At 60.2% G+C, this 20,290-nt stretch overlaps 1 protein-coding gene across 1 annotated transcript in view; it reads left to right on the top strand.

Annotated features, from left to right (window-relative positions):
- Window positions 1–16,475, top strand: part of ANO1 (anoctamin 1) — a 76,270-nt gene extending 59,795 nt beyond the window's left edge. The window contains exons 21-27 of the mRNA XM_088018183.1: window positions 802–902; window positions 1,538–1,683; window positions 4,153–4,305; window positions 8,761–8,813; window positions 10,683–10,867; window positions 14,354–14,459; window positions 16,233–16,475. Of these exons, the coding sequence (XP_087874309.1) occupies window positions 802–902; window positions 1,538–1,683; window positions 4,153–4,305; window positions 8,761–8,813; window positions 10,683–10,867; window positions 14,354–14,459; window positions 16,233–16,475 (987 nt within the window). The remainder of the gene's footprint in view (window positions 1–801; window positions 903–1,537; window positions 1,684–4,152; window positions 4,306–8,760; window positions 8,814–10,682; window positions 10,868–14,353; window positions 14,460–16,232) is intronic.
- Window positions 16,476–20,290: the final 3,815 nt, after the last annotated feature.

The raw sequence follows: 20,290 nt of genomic DNA, 5'->3' as shown, positions 1-20,290 counted from the left end.
GTGCAAGCCCACCAAGGACAGGGACGTTAAGCCTCAGAGGCATGGCCAGCCACCTCACCATGTGGCTTTCCAACTGCACGGGCCCAGGCTGTCACGGCCATACAGGGCCCGTGGATAGGCAGCAGTGCGTGGGACTGGGCAGCGGCCCTGGGGGAGAAGGAGGAGCCCCTAGATCCAGCCCCACCACTGCCCACTCCCTGGCAAAGCACTCCTCTCTCTGAGCCTCGTTCCAGCCCTGACAGCCTGCAGGCAAGGTGCAGTAGCTTCCTGGGACCGCTGTAACAAAACACCCCAGAGCAGGTGGCCTGCAGCAACAGAAACATTCTCTTACGGCTCTGGGGGCCGGAAGTCCAAAATCAAGGAGCCAGCAGGGCTGCACTCCCTTCGAAGGCTCAGGGGAGGTTCCTCGGGCCTCGCTCCTGGCTTCTGGGGGCTGCCGGCACCCTTGGTGGGCCTTGCTTCTGGCCGGGGCCCTCCAATCTCCGCCTCTGTCTTTGCACGATCTTCTCTTCTCTGTGTCTGTGTGTTTCCTCTTCTTATAAGGACCCCAGGCCCTGCCTCAGGGTCCACCCTGCTCCAGTATGACCTCGTCTTAACTGGGTCACATCTGCAAAGACCCTTTTCCAACTAAGGCCATATTCTGTGGTTCTGGGGGTTAGGATGGAGACATGTCTTTGTAGAGGCCACGTTCAACCCGCAGCACCAGGGCTGACCTCCCGTCGCTGGGAGCTGCGGTCATCTCTCCAGGTGTCCACCATGGGCCAGGGCCGGGGTCTGATGCACCTGCTCTCTGTCCCACAGTGTGCCCCGGGGGGCTGCCTGATGGAGCTCTGTATCCAGCTCAGCATCATCATGCTGGGCAAGCAGCTCATCCAGAACAACCTGTTTGAGATTGGCATCCCGTGAGTAACGTCTGGCCTCGGGTCCCAGCGGAGCAAGGGGGAGATGGGGCCCCGGGGTGCCCTGAGGGCTCTTGTGGTGGTCTGGGGGACAGGTGAGGTGGGACCTGGGCCAGGCCAGGGCACCAGGAGCGGGGAGGGGGTGGGAACAGAAGGGGAAGGCAGGGCATAGCCACCCCATGGTGCACGAGGAGAGGATGGGGGCCCAGATGACCCCCTGCTCTGCGGCAGGCTGAGGATGCGGGGTCCTGACAGGCACCCTGAGACACGCATGGCCGCCCCCTGTGGTTGGCAGATGGAGCACCTAGAGGCTCCGCTTCTTGACCTTGTGCGCTCTGAGAACGTGTCCCGATCCCCCTCCAAGGCAGCCAGCCCACTGGAATGACCCCCACCCCGCCCCAAACCACTACGTCCGCTTGGGCCTAGCTGACCCCTGACCCTGTTGGCCCTCCCCGCACCCATTTCCTTATGTCAAAAACCAAATGATGACACTTGACCCCTGCCTCCTGGGGGGAGAGCACAGGAGATCAGCAACAGAGAAGTCCAGCTCAGAGAATTAGAAACACAACTTGGAGGCGAGGGGCCCTAGCGCCCATCTTCCCGGACCCCCAACTGAAGTGACATCATGTTTCCCTCAGGAAAATGAAGAAGTTCATCCGCTATCTGAGGCTGAGGCGCCAGAGTCCCTCTGACCACGATGAGTACGTGAAGAGGAAACAGCGCTATGAGGTGGACTACACGCTGGAGCCCTTCGCGGGCCTCACCCCAGAGTACATGGAGATGAGTGAGTGGCGGCCGGAGGGGTCCCATCCTCGGGGCGGGGCCGGCTGCAGCCCCTTGCACAGAGCAGGCGCTCAGGAGGTACCCAGGGATGGAGCCTTGGCACCAGCAACTGTGTCACTGGACAGGAGGATGCCCAGAGGTGGCCCATAACTCTCAGGGGGGTACCCCAGAGAGGACGGAGATAGGGCAGGTGCAGCCCACACGGCCACCTGGAACCCCCCACCCCTGCCTCCTCCCTCTCCTCACCTCCTGCGGCCATTCCAGCCACACTGGCCTCCTTGCTGTTACCCAGACTCCCAGAGCTCGTGTCTGCCACAGGGCCTTTGCACTAGCTATGCCCGGCCTGGAATCCTCTCCCCCTAATACCTGCATGACTCACTCTCTCCCTTTCTCCAGGGCTGTGCTCAGGACGTCCTCCTCCAGAGGGGTCTTCCTGACCACAGTGTTTAAAAGGGGCAGCCCCTCCCCTGCACCACTGTGACCCTCTGCCTCTCCCCCTGCTCCGATTCTCGTCACCAGCCTGAAATATACCTTTACCTCTACCTCCCAGCAGAATGGAAGTTCTGTGAAAATAGGACCTTTTTTCCCCTTCACTGCCATACCCCTACACCTAGAACAGATCCAGGTATATCGTTGGCGCTTGGTACATGTTGGCTGAGTGAACAGATGAGCAAGGGGGGCCAAGAAGACCCCTGCAGGGGGGTCCCAAAGCATAGGGCCCCCGGCCACCATGGACAGCTCATTTTAAATGCTGCCTCTGGGGCCCACCCCCGATCTCTGCAGGGTGGGACTTGGGACCTTGTACTTTTAACAAATACTTGAGCAAACCCAAGGCCTCCTCTGAGTGTCGAGGGGCAGGGTGGCCCCATGAGCACTTCCCTCCTGCTGGCCCAGTGGGTCCGTAGAAGTCACACCCAGCGTCCCCGATGATTGTTCAAGAAGCACCTTGCCGTTGACTCAAAAGGAAAAGAATCTTAAGACTTTGAAAAATGGAAATAGCATTGTGTTCAGATGACATTGTCTGTTTTCTCCTGGAACGAAATCCAAGGTGAACCAGAGGCGGACAGGCAGCTCCCTCACCCCTGTGGACCCCTGTGGACCCCCGTGGGCCTGCTGCCTCCCTGGCTGTCTGGTCTCAGCCCTGGGGCCCAGGAGGAAGGCCACCGCTGCCTGCCTGAGGCCAGTAGGAGGGCAGACACAGAAGAGCAGCCTGGGATTGGCTGGCAGACAGAGGCCCCCCCCCCCCAGATTTTAATTTCTACAGTGGCTGGAGGTCGTATCCCGCTTTCCTGTCGGGCGTGGTGAGACTCCTGGGCCAGGCCCCTGCCCACCCAGGGAGCAGCCCACCCTGTGACCCAGCCCTACCCCGTCGCTCAGGACACTCTCCTCGAGGACCGACTCTGCCGGGTGCCTGGAGCACACAGTGCCGGGGACTGACGAGAAGCGCAGCCGGGAGTGCCCCGGGCCCGGGCCATCTCCAGCTCCCCTCTCTGCGTCTCGGCTTGTCCGCACAACAGGAGGCAGCATCACTCGGGAGTGAGGACCCCACAGTCTCAGGCTCAGCGGCCCACGTGGAGCCCAAAGCCAAGCTTATCCGAAGCCTCCATCCCCGCCAGAGCCGCCTGCAGACACGACCGTGTCCACAGAAGCATCCCACAGAGGCTGGCGGGGCGAGCGAGAAACCAGCAGCCCGGCTCCCAGACGGAGGCTCCCACGGAGCCCCCCACCGGCGGCTCTAACAATGGCCTCACTCAGCCCGCCAGGCACACAGTGACATTCCGCCGGCTTCCTTGTTTACCACCTGGCAGGCAGCGAGAGCCCTGGGACAGGCTGTACGGTTCCTGAACCGGCCTCCCCCATGCTGCTCAGCAACCTTTACCTGACCTCTCCCGGGAGCCCGGCTCTGTGCTGGCCGCAGCATCCAAGGTCCAAGCCCCAGGGCCGGCCTGGTGACCATGAGGATGGTCCGAGAGGGGACACTGAGGGGGGCCAGATTGTCCTGGACGGTGGGCTCCGCCCAGCTCCTTCCCTGAGGTCCGACGGACACGCAGCAATACTGGCAGGCCCCCCCAGGTCCCAGGAACCCCCCAGGAGCCCCCCACAGCTGCTTGAGACCCTTGCCAGCCCTGCATGGGGTGACCGAGGCTGGACCTTCATGCTCACGGGGGGCCTTTTCCCCATCACTGATGATTATCTAAGATTAGATATATGATAAGTGACTGCATGCTCGTTATTCAGGAGTCAACAGTGGGGTCCCGAGCGAAATTTGGAACGCTCCCCACAACCCCCTCCTGGCCCAGGGTCACCTGGGGTCATGGTGGGTGCATCCCAGGGTCCCTTTTATGCAGGTACAGGGGTGCATCAGAGGCAGGGAGCCAGCCAGACCCCGCCCACCCGTGTGCTCAGCTTGTGGCACGTGGGGACCCGCCGTGGCACTTCCGGCGTGCTGACCGCCCTACTCCCCTTGCAGTCATCCAGTTTGGCTTTGTCACCTTGTTCGTCGCGTCGTTCCCCCTGGCCCCACTGTTCGCGCTGCTGAATAACATCATCGAGATCCGCCTGGATGCCAAAAAGTTCGTCACCGAGCTCCGAAGGCCAGTGGCTGTCAGAGCCAAAGACATCGGTGAGTGACTCTGGGGAGCTGGTTCTGGGCACGTGCTGGGTTTGGGGGAGGTGGTCCCGCTCCCCAGAAGCTCGATCCAGAGCCGGCAGATTGGGGTCAGGCACGGGGTCCCCATGGGCTCCTGGACGGAGACTTGGGGGCTCGGCGTGGGGTTGGGAGACCTAGAGGCTCCTTTGCACCCTGACGCCAAACCCTCCACTCCTGAGAGAACATTCCGGAAAGTGTCAGTGCCTTGGGTGTCTGAACCTCTCGTCAACCAGCCGCACTAGGAGGTCCCCGAGGTGCGTGCGCTGAGGTCCTCGGCACCCCGCCCTCCTGTCCACGTGGCCCCAGAGCACAGACAGAGCTGATGGGTGGGAAGCTCGTGTTAGGGGCTGAGTGGGTGCCTTTCCATGCAGCGTATCATGTAGTCATTCGACGTCCACAGATAGGAAAGGGGGGAGGAAGGAGCCCTCTCAGCGGCTCAGGAAGAGCTCTGTGTGGCTTGCCCGGAGGGTCAGGGCTGAGAGGGTTCGAACCCCCTGCCAGCGAGGGCTTCCTCATCACTGCGCGGGGGAGGCCTGTGCGGGGAAGGCAGGGGTGGAGGGATGAGCGCGACACCTAACCGTCTGGTAGAGGTATCACCAACGGGGAAGATCATCTCAAAGCGAGTCAACCTCATTCAGCCGGGACCCAGTTTTCAAGGTGAACGCAAAAAAGTTTATATTTAATCTTGAAATGAGATGGAAAATGCAAAACGACATTGATTTGAAGTCCTCTTTGACACGATTTTCACTGGAACGGCCCATCTGCACTGGTCAGGGGAAGACACAAAGATTGATGTGTTAGGGGTGTTGTTTGTCATTTTCCCCGAGATGAAGACAGGATGCCAGGGTGGTAGGGTGTCAGCAAGGCAGACGTCATCTTGGTGAAAGGTGGCGGCTTCTCCAGCCCTTTGCCCTGGCTCGGCCTCGTCAGAAACGCCCTCGGCCGTCCCATGCCGCCTGTGTTCGTGGGGCTCCCCGGTCCGTGGCCGCCCCGGCCCCTGGTGGCACCGGGTTGAACCCTCCAGAAGTGCCGTTCGCACCCTCACGCGTGGCCACGTGTCACACGTGTCGGTGATTCTGTCCGGTTTACCGCAGTCCCCGTTTGCGCCGTGGCGTCCGTGGAGACTCCTTCGGGGCCTGGCTTTGGGACGGGCTGGGGAAACTTGGTGCTCCATAGGGAGGGGTGCCAGCCAGAGCCGGGGCTCAAATATAGAGGTGTGTCTGTCACCGTCCGTCTATCACCCATCTGGACTGGGTGACCCAGACAATCGGCAAACTCTGCAAACAGACGCCCTCCCGGCTGGACTTCCCCGGAAGATTTTGCTTGTGATTTTAAGAGGTTTTTAAAACCCCTGACCTCACTGGCCCTCTGAAGTCCCTTCTGGCTCCCAGGAGCCTGATTCTGCCTCAGCCCTGGCTGTGGGGCGAGCCCCTTGCCCCGCACGCCACACCCCTGGGTTTGCTGCTTCTCCGGGTCTGAGCTAAGCTTGGGGATTCCATGGTCTCTGTGGGCCGCGAGGGCATCCTTCTCACCCGAGGCTAAGGGCGCTGAATTTGGGCCCCAGGCCGCATCCACAAGCCCCCTCCCCAGGTGAGCTCGTCATGCCCTGCTCTGAGAGTGAACCCCAGAGGGCTGTGCGTGGCCTTGATCGCTTCCTGGGCCTTTCGGCATCGGGTCCTCCAAGGAACCTCTAGAGGCTTGGGCAAATCTTCCGTCCCATTTTCCCGAGGGGGAGACCAAGGCCAGGTGGTTACCAACGCTGAGCTGGAACCGGAGACCCCACGCCCCCAGCCCTCCACCCCCGGGGACCACCCGTTCCTGCAGCGCCTCCACAGCAGACGGTCTGCCCGGAGAAGCTTACGTTGCACACCCGAGGCCTGAAAGGACAGGGGTGGACGGGGCGGCTGGCCAAGGCGCTGCCTGGACAGCCCTTGGGGATTCTGGAGCCCTGCGCCCAGTGAGAGTGTGGCCTCCCAGTTGTCACTTTGCCCTGACAAAGACCTGATTCTCAGGCGCCCAGAGGGCCCCGGGCGAGTCTGCGGTGGGTGTCTGCTTTGGCATCCTTGGCTTAGCAGAGCCCGCTTCCCCTGCAGCCTCGTCCTCAAACCTGCAAACCTCCCGGCCCTCCGTGCCTGTCGCGGGCGTGGTCCTTCCCACCACCGCCTCTCGCCTGCGGCTCCCCTTCTTTCCCTGTTCTTATGGGTCGGCTGCTCACTTCCTGGTTCCTGTCTGGTTGGTTGGAGGCATAATCTGCTCTTCTTTGACTGTAACCTTTCTCTGAACAGGCCTTTGTATTCCTCCTGTGATCCGTGTGGGCCCCGAGGGGACGCCAGGCCCCGGGGGCCCCCACAACCCGCACCCAGGGCGCCAGGGGTGGCTGGGGGAGGCTCCGGCTGGGAGGGGAGGCGTGGTGAGGCTCCGCTCCCTGCCAGTGGGAACCCGGCCCCACCTTCCCAGCCCTGACCTTTGACGGCTGTTTCACAAGCTTCCTGCGCTCACACTTGCTCTCCTGAGCCTCCCTCCCGCGTGAGCAGCCTCTGCCTGCGGTCGGCTCCTGCACATGGGCAGGCGAGACGAAATGCTTCCCTGTCTCGTTCTTGGAAATGGGGTCTGGTGTCCCCCGGGGACAGCAGAGACACCTGGAAGAGGAAGACAGCTCCCTCCCCCCCTTGGAGATTCGCACACAGGCACCCTGAAGGGTTTCCTCTTGTAGCTGGAGACCATCGGAGCATGGTATGCTCTGCAGCGTGCGTCCTAATAATGCAGACGGGGTTGGGGGGGGGCGGTGACAAGACTCCCAGAGAGGCTGAGCCCGAGGGCCGGGGCTGGCGTCCTGGTTTGGCATTTTTTGAACAAGACCCCAGGATTCTTGTGTGGGGGTCCCACGGGGGATCTCGGGGCTGGACATAGAAACGCCCCAGGGCCTGTGCCGTAGGCTCTGCCCTGGGCTCCGGGAAGCTCTCCAGCTCATCCCACAGCCCGGCCTGGTCTTTCCCACTTCCCAGGCTCCCCTCCCTCCACCCATCGGCCTGTCAGCGGGGCAGTGGGTCGAAGGCCCATTTCCTTCCCTCATGCTGCGCTCAGGTGGCGCCGCCTCCCCCAGGAGCCCTCTGCCCGGGCTCACCCAAGCCCCTGCGCCCTATCCCGGAGGTCTCAAACCCAGACCCGGCAGGGCCTGGCGGCAGAGAACAGAGCCACAGTGCACGGCCCGGCCTGGAGGGGGCGCCACGGTAGCCGTGGAGCCAAGCCAGCCCCATTTGGGAGCCAGGCTCTTTCAGAAAAGGCAAGTCCAGACTCTTAGAAACACATCATCCTGATTTGTAAACACCAGTCAGCGTCTGAGCCTGCGGCCTCCACTCTCGGGCCTCACGGGCCTGTGCTCCTGCTGTCTGCAGATGGGGGCCCAGGTGGCCCCCCAGCGCTCACGGCTAGGGCAGAAATGCCCACGTGTAGCTTCCCCGGCCGAGGGCCGAGCAGCGGTCTCCGCCCCGGACAGAGGAACCCCACCCTGCCACACTCTTCCATAACGACGAATACCAGATGCTCTCCCACCCTTTCTGGGAAGTGCTGGTTATCCCCATCTCAGCTGGGTCGGGGGCAGGGAGAGACCACCCGGGGCCGGGCTCTGAGGCCAGCAGTGTCCGTGACACGTGCCCGGCCTGATAGGGCCCAGCTGAGCCGGAGGAGGGGGTCAGGCAGGGGCCCTAACACGCCTGGCCTGCTCTGGGCCCTCAGATAAGGCACTCCCTCCCCGGGCCCTGCTGGCCTCATTCTGCTGGGGAGGCCAGGGGAGGACCGCCCGTTTGGCTGGCTGCTGTGTGGTGAGACCCCTGCTCACCGGGAATTGGGTGCAGTGCTGGACCCCGGGGTGGCAGAAACGGGGAGCACCCAGACAGGAAGTGTTCTGCACCTCACTGATGTCAAGTTGTAATGCTCAGGTCGTGACCCCAGCATCCCCCACCCGGGGCCCTGGCATTGCTCTTTGACCCTGACATACGTTTAGGGGCCTGTCCCTAAATTTTTCTAGCACCGGAGGGACGTGGCAGGTCCAGGACACGGAAACCTCATGGGCTTGGTCTCCACTTACTCTTACGTGGACCCTTCTGGGCAGGAACCGCATCCAAATTGAGTGTTTGTCCCTCTGGAAGGAAAGGTTTCAGGTTCACAGGAGAGGGCGCAGAACCACTCAGGGAGCAGTTGATTTGAAGCACCCCTTTTAGAAGCTACAGTTTGCCTCCAGACTCAGCTGCTGAGCCGGGACCAGCCGAGGCTCTGTCATCAGCCACGATCCCCCCCGAGCTCCAGAACCTCTGCTCATTCCCACACATCTGACCACCAGGGACGGGACCTGCTCGCCTGCTAGCTGGGGTTCCTGACGGCCTGGTGCCAAGCCATCCTGAAACTGTGCTTCTCTCCCCGCCCCTCCAGGAATCTGGTACAATATTCTCAGAGGCGTTGGGAAGCTGGCCGTCATCATCAATGTAAGTGACGTCGGGGGCCTCTGCTGGACAGAAGTGCCCGTTGGGCTGCCACGGGGCTGGGCGCCCCTTCCAGGGAAGCCAGGTGGGGTCTCTGTCTCCAGCTTCCGTGCTGCCCCAGGCTGGCGAAAGCATCTCCTGTTCAGACATGTCCCTTGGTCATACTGAGGCATTGGGACGAGCTGTGGGTGGGAAGGACAAATTCTCCTCAACCTTTTTCTATAACCTTGAGCTAAATTCTCCAGCACGCCCACCCTGGCCCCTAAGTCCACTCCCTCACCCCAGAATCCTGAGAATATACAGAGGGAGAGAGGGAGAGGCAAAGACAGGGAAAGAGACAGAAACTCCTCCCTAGCCATCAGTCTGCTCTTATTTTTAAAAGTTAGCCTCGTCCCTTTATGTGAAATACATGCCTATTCTTTAAAAGTTCAGGAAATGCAGAAACACGGAGACGAGGGGGAGAAGCCTGCCAGCCCCCTCCGACACACACACACGCAGCTTGCTGAGGCCTCTGCTCCCCCACCAGCCTCCTGCCCGGGCAGCCCTCCTCCCTGGCACCTCGTCCACACCCTCCTGCCACATGGTGCCATCCTCCTGGCCTCTCCTACCCCTGGGCCTGCAGGTTAGGGGGGCGGTGGCGCCTCTGTCATGAGAACCAGCCCTCTGCCTTCCCTGCGGCCGCCCATCCAGGTCCGCGTGACTCTTACGGGGCCTCCGTCGCCCTGGGCTTAGCGGTCTAGCGGTCCCTAGCACATGCTTCAAAGCCAAGGCTGAACCCCAGCCATGCGAGGGAACATCAGACAGCCTCGGAGGTCCGCAGTGCCACCGCCCTGTGACCCCCACCCCTCCACCTGCAGGCTGAGCCTGAGGCCCCGGAAGCTGACCCCTTGCACGCAGGCGGCTGATCCCAGGAGCAGACACAGCCTGGGGCCTGCACGCCCGCGATGCTGGGTCTGGGGACTGGGCCCCCACAGCACAGGAGGTGAAGCTCAGCCCCAAAGAAGAGACTTCTCGGGGCCCTGAGACACTGCCTTTCCTGCTGGGGGCAGCCTCCCTGCCCAGTCCAGGCTCGGAAACCCCTGTTAAAGGACTGCGGTGGGCAGAGCGTGCATCCCGCAGCAACAGCTCCTCATCCTGACCTGGGCAGGCGGGCGCAGGGCCCAAGGCGGGAGGGCACGTTTTGATCGGGGGTCAGTGCTGGGGACGGGGTGCAGCCGTCTGGAGCACAGGGGTGCTGTCAGCAGCTGGCAACCAGCTAGACCTCTCATGGGAACAACCAAAAACAGCATTTATCGAGCCTCTAGAATAATCCAGGCCCTTGTACGCTCTTTGCATCATCCACCCACTCATGCACACACAGCCTTCAGGGAAGGGACTGTCATTGCCCGTCGTACAGGTGAGGCACAGAGAGGCCAGGCAACTTACCCAACACCACACAGCCGGAAAGCGGCAGGGCTGGACCTTACCCCAGTCTGCCAGGCTCCAGGTCCCTGCTCTGGTATTGGCACCATACCAGCTGTCCCCAGAGACGGCTCTGGAATAGGATGAGCTGAGTCAGAATATCATCTTTCCACTCCCACGTTCCCTTTCAAGTATGCCAGGAAGGTGAAGCACGCAGAGCACAGAGCCGTTAGGTGACTTACCCAAGGCCACACAGCCAGGGAGAGGCAGCATTTGTCCCCAGGCCTTCTTGCTCAGGGGTGACCTGTTCCCTGCGCCCAGGCCCTCCCAACGTTCTGGTCGCCTGCCGACTCGTGGGCAGAGTGTCACATGACCAGACCGCAGGGCCAGGGCCACCCTGGCTCCCTTAGGGCGTGGCCCCACCCACACCCACCCGGGAGTCTGCACTCACCGCCCTGTCTCCTGGCCCAGGCGTTCGTCATCTCCTTCACGTCCGACTTCATCCCTCGCCTGGTGTACCTCTACATGTACAGCGAGAACGGGACCATGCACGGCTTTGTCAACCATACCCTCTCCTCCTTCAACGTCAGTGACTTCCAGAACGGCACAGCCCCCAACGACCCCCTGGACCTGGGTTACGAGGTGCAGATCTGCAGGTATGGCTCTCGACGTCCCTTTCTGAAAGACACGTGTGGGTTTCTGGGAAAACCCCTCTTCCAGCAAGGATTCTTTCAGGGGCAAGTCACAGAATAGCTCAAGCTTGCTTCAAGGAAAAAAAAAGTCAGGGTCTCAGTAGGAAGTGACTTATTAGTTCCTGTCATTAAGAAGGCCAGGATAGCTTCAGGCATGGCTGGATCTGGGAGCTACAGTTTGCCCTCAGGCCCCTTCTGGCACTGCTTCCCAGCTTTGCATTCCTCCATGGTGGCACTGTGTTCTGGCGGGCAGTGAAGACGCCCTGTCTGCTTAGCTATCCCAGTGACAGAGTGTCTTCCTCGATAGTCAGCAAAAATCAGGGTTTAATCTCACTGGTCTGTCGTGGACCACGTGCCCATCCCTAAATGAAACCCTGTTGGCGGGGGTAGAGGCTAGAGCTGGGGCGTGTGCCCGGATGTGGGGTCATGGTCAGAGAGTGAAGAGGTCCTCAGGAAAACGGGAGTGCTCTGACTCGGGGAAGGGGTACTGGATGCTGGGCAGGCCAGCTGAGATGGCCAGACCTGTGGGGCCCCAGCTGCTGGCCAGACACTTGGGGTGTGCAAGGAGCACCTCAGGAAAGATGGAGGCGGGGCTGGGCGTGGGAGGCAGAGCTGGGCCATTCCCTGGGCCCCTTCCACTTGCGCCAGCCTGGGTTAGGGTCTGGGGACCCGGGACTGGCATTGTCCCTGCTATCCAGGGACCTCGGTGGAGATCGGTGTTAAGGGGGGATCGTAGTTGGAAACCCGGGTGAAGGGTGGACGCAGTGGGGTCACTCCAGGGGGCAGGACAACGTGGGCAAAAGCGCGGAGGTGGGAAGCAGTGTGCAGTACTCCAGCGGAGCTGAGATTCAGGACACAAGAGCTCAGGGGCCAAAGTTCACGTCCCAGAGCCCGCACGGTAAAGCCCGGTCCCTCCTGCCCAGGGAGGCCTGCTGGCTCCTCCTTGACACGGAGTTCCCTGAGGCTGGCTGGTATGTGTCTGTCACCTTGACTGAGGAAAGGGGAGTGGGGCACCTGCTAGTAGGGTCCAGGGTACCGACCAACAAAAAGTAACTTGCAGCGACGAGACAGGCCCAAGAAATGGGAAAACGCTCCCCCCTCCCCCCGGAGCCGTTGGAAAAGGGAAGCAGGCGCCCCCGGCTCAGGTGGCTCCTGACCGCAGCGCAGACAGCAGGCGTCCCCGCTGGCCCTGAGTGACTCCGGCACAGGCACACGGTGTTCTCTTCCGCATCAGGGTGAGGACGGCACCTGCTCGGGACCCAGGAACGATGGGAGCCGCGTCTGCCAGCTAGGCAGGGCGCTAACACCGCAAGGCCTGCACCCCAGCCCGGGTCCAGCTTTCCGGATCCCACCCACATGCACATAATGGGACCGAAAATCACAGGGGAGGCCCGGAATGGTCCGCTCCCAGCTTCGGCGTGGTCACCTCGGAGAGGGGATGGCCTGGGGAGCCAGAAGTGCAGGGGAGGGGGGCTCCACACACCCACCCCCATCCCTCAGCAGACGCACGCTCCAGGCTGCTGCAGACAGGCAGCCCCCCACCCCCGGGTTTCCGCCCGGGACCCCCACACCTCCCGCGGCACCAACACTTTCCCTGCATCATCTCGACGCTCCACGCTAAGCGCGCAAGCTTGACCTACTTTGCTAAAGATCCTTTTTAGAGAAAGAATAGTTACAAGCAAAGAAGGCAAGAGATGTGTGGTCATCTTATTAGGAATTCCTCTGCATTGGTATTTACAGGGTTAGCCTCGGCTTCCGAGAACCGGACACTGGGTCCCAGACATTAGCTAAGGAAGCAGCTCCGTCCCATGCATCAGCCCAGGGTCCTGGCCACGTGGGGGAGAGGCCAGGCTGACAGAGCCGAGACCCATTTATAAGTGTCCCGTAGCTTTTACCCCCACAGAGTCAGAAGACCGTGGATCCGACCACTCTGCTCCCTGGGATTCGGGCTCCAGCCAGGCCCTCCCCCGGCCGTTGGCCAAGATCCGGCAGCGCAGGTCTGGCAGCTCCAGGCCCTCAGCAGCTGCGCCCGCGCAAGCTACCTCTCATAGGAATCGGTGGCAGGAGGCACGGCACCCAGCCCCGCCTGGGGAGGTGGGTGTAGGGAGACCCAGAGCCACTCAGAGCTTCAGTCGCTGCCGGCTACCACTTATGTCTGCACTGAACCAGGTGCTCTCTCATCTGAGCCCCAGAGCCACCCCCAGAGGGGGCATTATGATCCTCCCCAGGGGCGCGGGCAGGCTGGGTACCAAAGCTAAGCAAGGAAAACATAAGATCGTCTCTGATCGAGGTCAGTGCCGATGGTGGGAGCTGGCCTCTGGACAGGTCTAAGTGGGCTTTGAGGGATGCCTAGGAGTTTGCCAGGTGACCCCCCCCCGACCCCAGTGCAGCAGGCCATGAGCACAGAGAGCAAAGGGAGGAGCGAGCGTGCATGGCCTCTGACGCTGGGAGAACAGGGGCTGCCTGTTCCCATCAGAGAGCAGGTTGTACAAGACTTGTGTCACTCTGCAGCTGGTGCCCAGATAGGATCGTTCCCAGGAAGGCCGATCCTATCTCTGGTCTGGCAGCTTAGCACCCCACAGCTCCTCGGAGGCTCCCATCCAGCTCCCTCTAGGAGTAAAGCTCTGTGGGTGAGGGGCCCTGTCGGCTGCATGTTCCTGAATGTCCACCGCTGAAATGAGAGCTGGAATGTAGTAGCTGCTCACTAAATGCTTCTCATGTGACTGAGAGGGTGCCAGACCGAGGCCCAGGGGGGCCAAGCCACTGCACGAGAACACACAGCAAGGTGGTCACTGGTTCTGGGGCCAGGCCAGGGCTGTGCCGTCAGAGCCAGGTGCCTCCTCTTCTGGTCCCCCGCCCCCACCACCGGACCTCAGCGGCCAGCAGGGGTGCACCTACCACCCCAAACCCAGAAACTGCCCCCACTTCAAAGCTTATTCTGACAGCTTTGGGGAAGCTTTTCCCACACGTCGCCCAGGATCAGCCCCATTAAAGCCAACAGCATCCCCGGAATTTGGGGCAGAGCCGGAGGGCCTGGGTAGAGACAGGACCCCGGGTCGTCATCCTCACCCTGCTCCCACAGACTAGGCATCTCAGGACCTCTGGAAAGGAGGGGACGGGGCGCTCTGGGTGGGGGGACACCATGTGCTGGCAGGGCAGTGGACAGGAAAGCAAGGAAGATCACCTTCCGTAGAACGAGGGCCGGTGAGGGGGGTCTGCGGGGAGGGTGTCTGCCCCGGGAGGAAGGCGGCGGGCAGCGTCTACGCTGATACATCAGGGGAACGGGCGGACGGGTGTCGCGTGTGGATGAGGCGGGAAAAGCCGAGAAACTGCTGCCGGAAGAGAGGAAGGAGGCCGGTTTTCCCACTGCCAGCTCGGAGCCGCAGGGCGCCGGCCAGCGTCCCCAGTTCTGCTTGAAGACCCCCCGTCGATTCCTGTCCGTCTCTGCAGGTACAAAGACTACCGGGAGCCCCCGTGGTCGGAGCACAAGTACGACATCTCCAAGGACTTCTGGGCCGTGCTGGCGGCCCGGCTGGCTTTCGTCATCGTCTTCCAGGTGTGACAGGCCCCATTTCCGGAAGGTTTGAGAAGCGGGCACCGAGGAAGCGCTCTGAGCCCAGAACGGGGTCAGAAGGCAGCAGCTGGCCCACGGTGGGGGCCTTGGGAGGCCTGGAGGCCTGGCGAGCCCGGGCCCTGTGCGGGGACAGGTCCCAGGAAGGCAGAGGGAGGGCCTGGGCCGGCGCCGACGGAGGGACGTGGACCTCTTCGGGGAAGGCGGGGTTAGTTCGATGTGAGTGGTGTTTACTGAAGGGGACGGGGAGGAAGGGAGCCCCGGCTCGAGTTCTCACCGTCTCTGTGTGGGAGGAGACGTCCGAGGAGGACAGGACCAGTACAGGCAGGGGGAGGGCAGGGGGCTCCTGGCCAACTCCAGCCCCCAGCCCGGAGCCAGGGCACCCAGCCTCACCTGGTCTCTGCGGAGGGGACGGCCTAATAACTGAGGCAAAAGTGATCCCCAGTGCCCAGGACCCGAGACTGGGGACCAGACTGGTGCCTGTAGCAGCTACAGCCCCAGAGCTGGAGGAGCATCCTCAGCCATGTGGGCCCCGCCGAGGTTCCGTTCAGGCATGTGTCCCTCACATCGGAATCCCAGGGACTGGGGTCAAGCCCCAGCCCTGCCCTTTACAGAGTGTGGCTGTAGGTGGGTCTTCGACCCCCCCCTGACGCCCTGCTGCCTCACTTGTCAGCTTTCCATCACCCTCTGCAGTGGGAACAAGTGTTTGGGGCTGAGTTTACAAGAAGCAGAGCCTGAGACAAGGATTCAGTGCAAGCGGGTTATTAAAGGAAGCTCCCCAGGAGAGGGGAGGGAATGCAGCAGCAGAAAGGGAGTCTCAGCTGAAGACAGCCTTGCCTGATCCTGTGGGGAGCTCCAGAGCATGAACCCCAGCGCACACACGGGGTTGCCTCTCTTGAGGCAAGAGAGCGCCTTTGGTCTGCCCGTGTCAGCTGGGCATTGGCTGTAGTGTGTTCAGACCAAGAAGAGGAGACGGGGTTGGGGGAGGGGTGGATTTCCGTGGAAAGGAGGCAGCTGTGAGCATCAGCAGCCAACACTGGCCATAGCTGGGGTCTGGGAGCACCAGCCAGGAAAGGCGGTCCGGGGGGTGGGGGAGGCAGGCGGGTACCAGCGCTGTCCACCAGGTGACGAACAGCCAGATGTGCTAACAAGGGATCACTGGACAGAAGTTTTAAAAACAGATTTCAGTTCTTCCGTAAAAGCCAATCATTTGCTCTCCGTGCACTAGAAATTTCTCCAGGGAGGGAGTGGACTTTCAGGGTGGCCCTGGGAGGCCTTGCAGGCTGGAGAAAGGCCTGTGGCATCATCAGAGACTAAGTTCCACCCAGCTATTTCTATTCTAACTATTCTCTTTAAAGCCCAACACCTGTTAGATTTGGTGATGCGTGACCAATCCAATCATCCCTTAAGCTTCCCAGACCAGGGAGTCAGAATTATTCAGAAACTTGCTACTCACTGAGCTCCAACGCTTTATAGAAGTCAGCAGCCGTCTCTGGAGGGCCTGCTGGCTGGTTTCCTGCCTCACTTACACCTTGGGGGAAACCGAGGCCAAGGGAGCCCAAAGTGTGTGTCTGGGGTCGCAGGCTAGGAGTGACAGGATGGGTGCAGTGGAGGTGGGTGCGGCGGAGGTGGGTGATGGGGAGGGTGGGGGGGATGGTGGGGGTAGAAGGCAGGTGGGGGCGGAGGAGGGTGCAGGGGAGGTGGGGAGCATCTCCTGCTGTCCCCCTCCCCACCCCCACACACTGACTCTCCTTGCAGAACCTGGTCATGTTCATGAGCGACTTTGTGGACTGGGTCATCCCAGACATCCCCAAGGACATTAGCCAGCAGGTGCACAAGGAGAAGGTGCTGATGGTGGAGCTGTTCATGAGGGAGGAGCAGGGCAAGCAGCAGCTGCTGGACACGTGGATGGAGAAGGACCGGAAGAAAGACGAGCCATGCAACAACCACGGCCCCAAAGCCTGCCTGGACAGCCCCGAGTACCCCGGGGGCGCCCTGTAGCCGCCCCTAGCCTCCCGGCCGACGGGCACCCTCCCCTAGCCAGGCCTGGTGGCTCCGGTGCTCGTCGCAAACCTGGAAGACCACCTTCTGATAGGACAACATTCTTCTGTCTTTTTTCTGTTTTTTCCTTCTTGTTTTTGCACAAAACCATATGCAGGGAATTTTTTTATCTTTAGTATTCAAGGTTAATCGAAATGATCGCTGGGGTTAGGGTGAGAACACACGGGAATGCGGGCACTTTGCAGAAACAATTCTTGGGAACCGCCGGTCTCCTTTGCAGTGGAAGGTGAACAGAGGCCTCCAGAAAGCGTCTTCTCAAATCCGCCTGAGAGCCTTTAGAGAGATTCAAGATGGGGTTGCAAAGCGTTGGATAAACGTCGTGCAGTCTTGGAGGGAGAGCGGAAAATCCAGAAGGCTCACCTGCCACCAGGTCGGAAAAGTCAGCTGGCTTTTCATCTTCTGTTTTTTGTTAGTTCAGAAACCGGGAGACATTCCGGCCCGAAGGAGAGGTGCCCTGGCCCTGTCCCTGCAGACGGCCTGTGAGCTTGGAATTTACTCTTGGAGAATCTCGGGGCAGCAGGTGTCCCTCAGAACAGCGGGTGACCCGCACCGTCGGGGTCCCCACCGTCGGCTGCACACCTGCCCCTCCCCCATGAGCCGGCCTCAGAACTGTCCATCTTCTTGGTGGGGCAGAAAAAAAAAAGAAGCAGAAGAAGAAAGAAAAAACCAGGTGGACAGAAAATGAGCAGAGAGGGAGGACCCCAGAGACATTTCTGAAGATGGCTTCAGGTTCCATGAAATCTTAAGGCATCGGGAGAACATTCACAGCTTTAGAATATTTATTGGGTTTTTAAAATAATCAATTCTAGGGTGGATTTGCGGGTTTTTCTCTGTCGCTCCAAGGTGGAAGGAGTTTATTTTATTAGTTAACCAAATATCATCGCGAGGAATTTAAAACGCTGTTACTACCAAAGATTTTTATTAATAAAGCCTTCTATTTTGGTAATACTTCTCTATATTTTTACTTACAGGAATGTGACTGTGGGACAGTTACAATTTTAAAGCTTGTAAAAACGAGTCTCACAGATGGCGGGAGTGATCTAAATTTGCAGCCGTTATACTAACCAATTATCTGAAATTTCTCAAGCACCAAGCGAAACCTAAAAAACGTTTCATCGAAGGGAGAGAAGAGAAACGGGTTTGCCGTGAACGTGTGGTCGGCATGAGGGCATCCCCTTCAGCTGCCAACCCTGACCCTGACCGCCGTCTGTAGGCATTTGCGACAGTCGGGGGGTCTGACGCTTCTAGTTTCTCTTGTACAGTAAGTAGTTGGAAATGGGGTTTTTGTATATAAATATTGTATTAAAAATTAGGTGATGACCAAAAATCCTTTTATGGAAACCATTTTTTTTTTAAAGTGAATGTACACAAATTCACAAGGACCGTGACTGAACCTTCCTGCAGCTAAATAAATTTGGGTACACACTGTGTATCCACTGTCTTCACTCGAACGCTGTCCATGTGACCTTCCCCGCAGGAAGCTCGAGGGGCTGTCCCCAGAGCGCCCTGGCTGAGCTGCAAATTCGGGAGGGATCATAGGCGTCCACATCCCTGCAGCGCCAGACACGTGAATGGTTTTGGATGCTCCTGGGACTTCATCATCTCTCTGTGACTGTGTGTATGCGTGCGCTTGTGTGTGTGTGCATGTGTGGACGCGCGGGCTGTGTGCACAGGCGTGCACTGGGTGTACCCATGTGTTTGCATGGGCACGTGTGTGTGCATGTGTGGACGCGCGGGCTGTGTGCGCACAGGCGTGCACTGGGTGTACCCATGTGTTTGCATGGGCACGTGTGTGTGCATGTGTGGACGCGCGGGCTGTGTGCGCACAGGCGTGCACTGGGTGTACCCATGTGTTTGCATGGGCACGTGTGTGTGCATGTGTGGACGCGCGGGCTGTGTGCACAGGCGTGCGCTGAGTGTACCCATGTGTTTGCATGGGCACGTGTGTGTGCATGTGTGGACGCGCGGGCTGTGTGCGCACAGGCGTACACTGGGTGTACCCATGTGTTTGCATGGGCACGTGTGTGTGCATGTGTGGACGCGCGGGCTGTGTGCGCACAGGCGTGCACTGGGTGTACCCATGTGTTTGCATGGGCACGTGTGTGTGCATGTGTGGACGCGCGGGCTGTGTGCACAGGCGTGCGCTGAGTGTACCCATGTGTTTGCATGGGCACGTGTGTGTGCATGTGTGGACGCGCGGGCTGTGTGCGCACAGGCGTGCGCTGGGTGTACCCATGTGTTTGCATGGGCACGTGTGTGTGCATGTGTGGACGCGCGGGCTGTGTGCACAGGCGTGCACTGAGTGTACCCATGTGTTTGCATGGGCACGTGTGTGTGCATGTGTGGACGCGCGGGCTGTGTGCACAGGCGTGCACTGGGTGTACCCATGTGTTTGCATGGGCACGTGTGTGTGCATGTGTGGACGCGCGGGCTGTGTGCACAGGCGTGCACTGGGTGTACCCATGTGTTTGCATGGGCACGTGTGTGTGCATGTGTGGACGCGCGGGCTGTGTGCGCACAGGCGTGCGCTGGGTGTACCCATGTGTTTGCATGGGCACGTGTGTGTGCATGTGTGGACGCGCGGGCTGTGTGCACAGGCGTGCACTGGGTGTACCCATGTGTTTGCATGGGCACGTGTGTGTGCATGTGCGTGCATGTACCTGCGTTTGTGTTGGGATGGGAGTCGTGCTCGTACCTTCCCAGCACCCTCTTCCACGATCCTCAGATTCCCACCCCTGGTCCCGCCAACCCAACACGGTAGCACTTAGGATTCCATGGACCTAAAATGTCCCCAACCCTCTTGGGGACGCACCTAGAGTTGCCAGTGTTTTTGTGTGGGCAAGTGGGGACGCTTTTTCAAACTATCACCTCTGATCACCACCATTTCACGAAAGAAAGATATTTTTCACTCCCAAAGCTAGCAAAGCCGCGCAGCCCTGCTAGCTGGGGACATTCCTTAGAAGCCTTCCGGGGTGATGCCTCCTTGCCCATCTCCAGGACAAGGGAGAGCTTTGGCGCCCCCTAGTGCTCGCGTTCCTGCGCCCTTGAGAAAAATCTCAGCAAAGCTCAAGCTCGCAATGTCCTGGTTACCCGCTGTCAAGAATGCCCTTCTAAAGTTTTGGAACTGCTTCCTTAGTCCAGACATGAAGGCAGCACCCGGGGGCAGCATCACAGGGACCTCCCCTCTCCATGGGTCCTCCCAGAAGCCTGTGAGGGCCCGTTTGAGAGATGAGCAGCCTCAGAGTGGGGAAGTGACCTGCCCGAGGTCACAGGGCTCCTTAGCACCTAAGCCAAGACTGGCACCCAAACCTTGTAGACATTCGTTCATACAACATTCAAGCAGACAGCAGTGGTCAAAACAGACCAGTCCCTCCTCCCCTCAGGCAAAGACTTCTTGCAGAGGGTGTGAGATGCTTAACCAGAAAATGGACCCCAGAACCAGATAGTGTCAGAGGAAGAAAGAGATCCTGATAAAACAGAACACGGTGTGACAGGGTTGGTCAGGAAGACTCCTGGAGGCTTGAGCAACAAGGAGCCAGGATGTCAAATCCTGGAGGAAGGCAGGACAGATCAGGCAGCAGAAGGGCGTGCAAAGGCCCTGAGGTAGCAGTGTGCAGACAGCTGACTGGAGGGGAGGGCGTGGAAGGAGGCAGGAGACAGGGTAGACGGGGTAGCCAGGACCAACTCACACAGGGCTCCCTGGCTACGTGGGGACTTCGAGCTTGGTGGCAGATGCCACAGCGGAGACTGGGTGG

The sequence above is a fragment of the Eumetopias jubatus genome, unplaced genomic scaffold (genome assembly GCF_037043125.1).
Source record: "Eumetopias jubatus isolate StellerSeaLion01/CBP00866 unplaced genomic scaffold, mEumJub1_p1.0 scaffold_13, whole genome shotgun sequence".
Taxonomy (NCBI): Eukaryota; Metazoa; Chordata; class Mammalia; order Carnivora; family Otariidae; genus Eumetopias; species Eumetopias jubatus.
The sequence above is the reverse complement of the archived record's forward strand: the minus strand, read 5'-3'. Positions and strand labels throughout refer to the sequence as shown.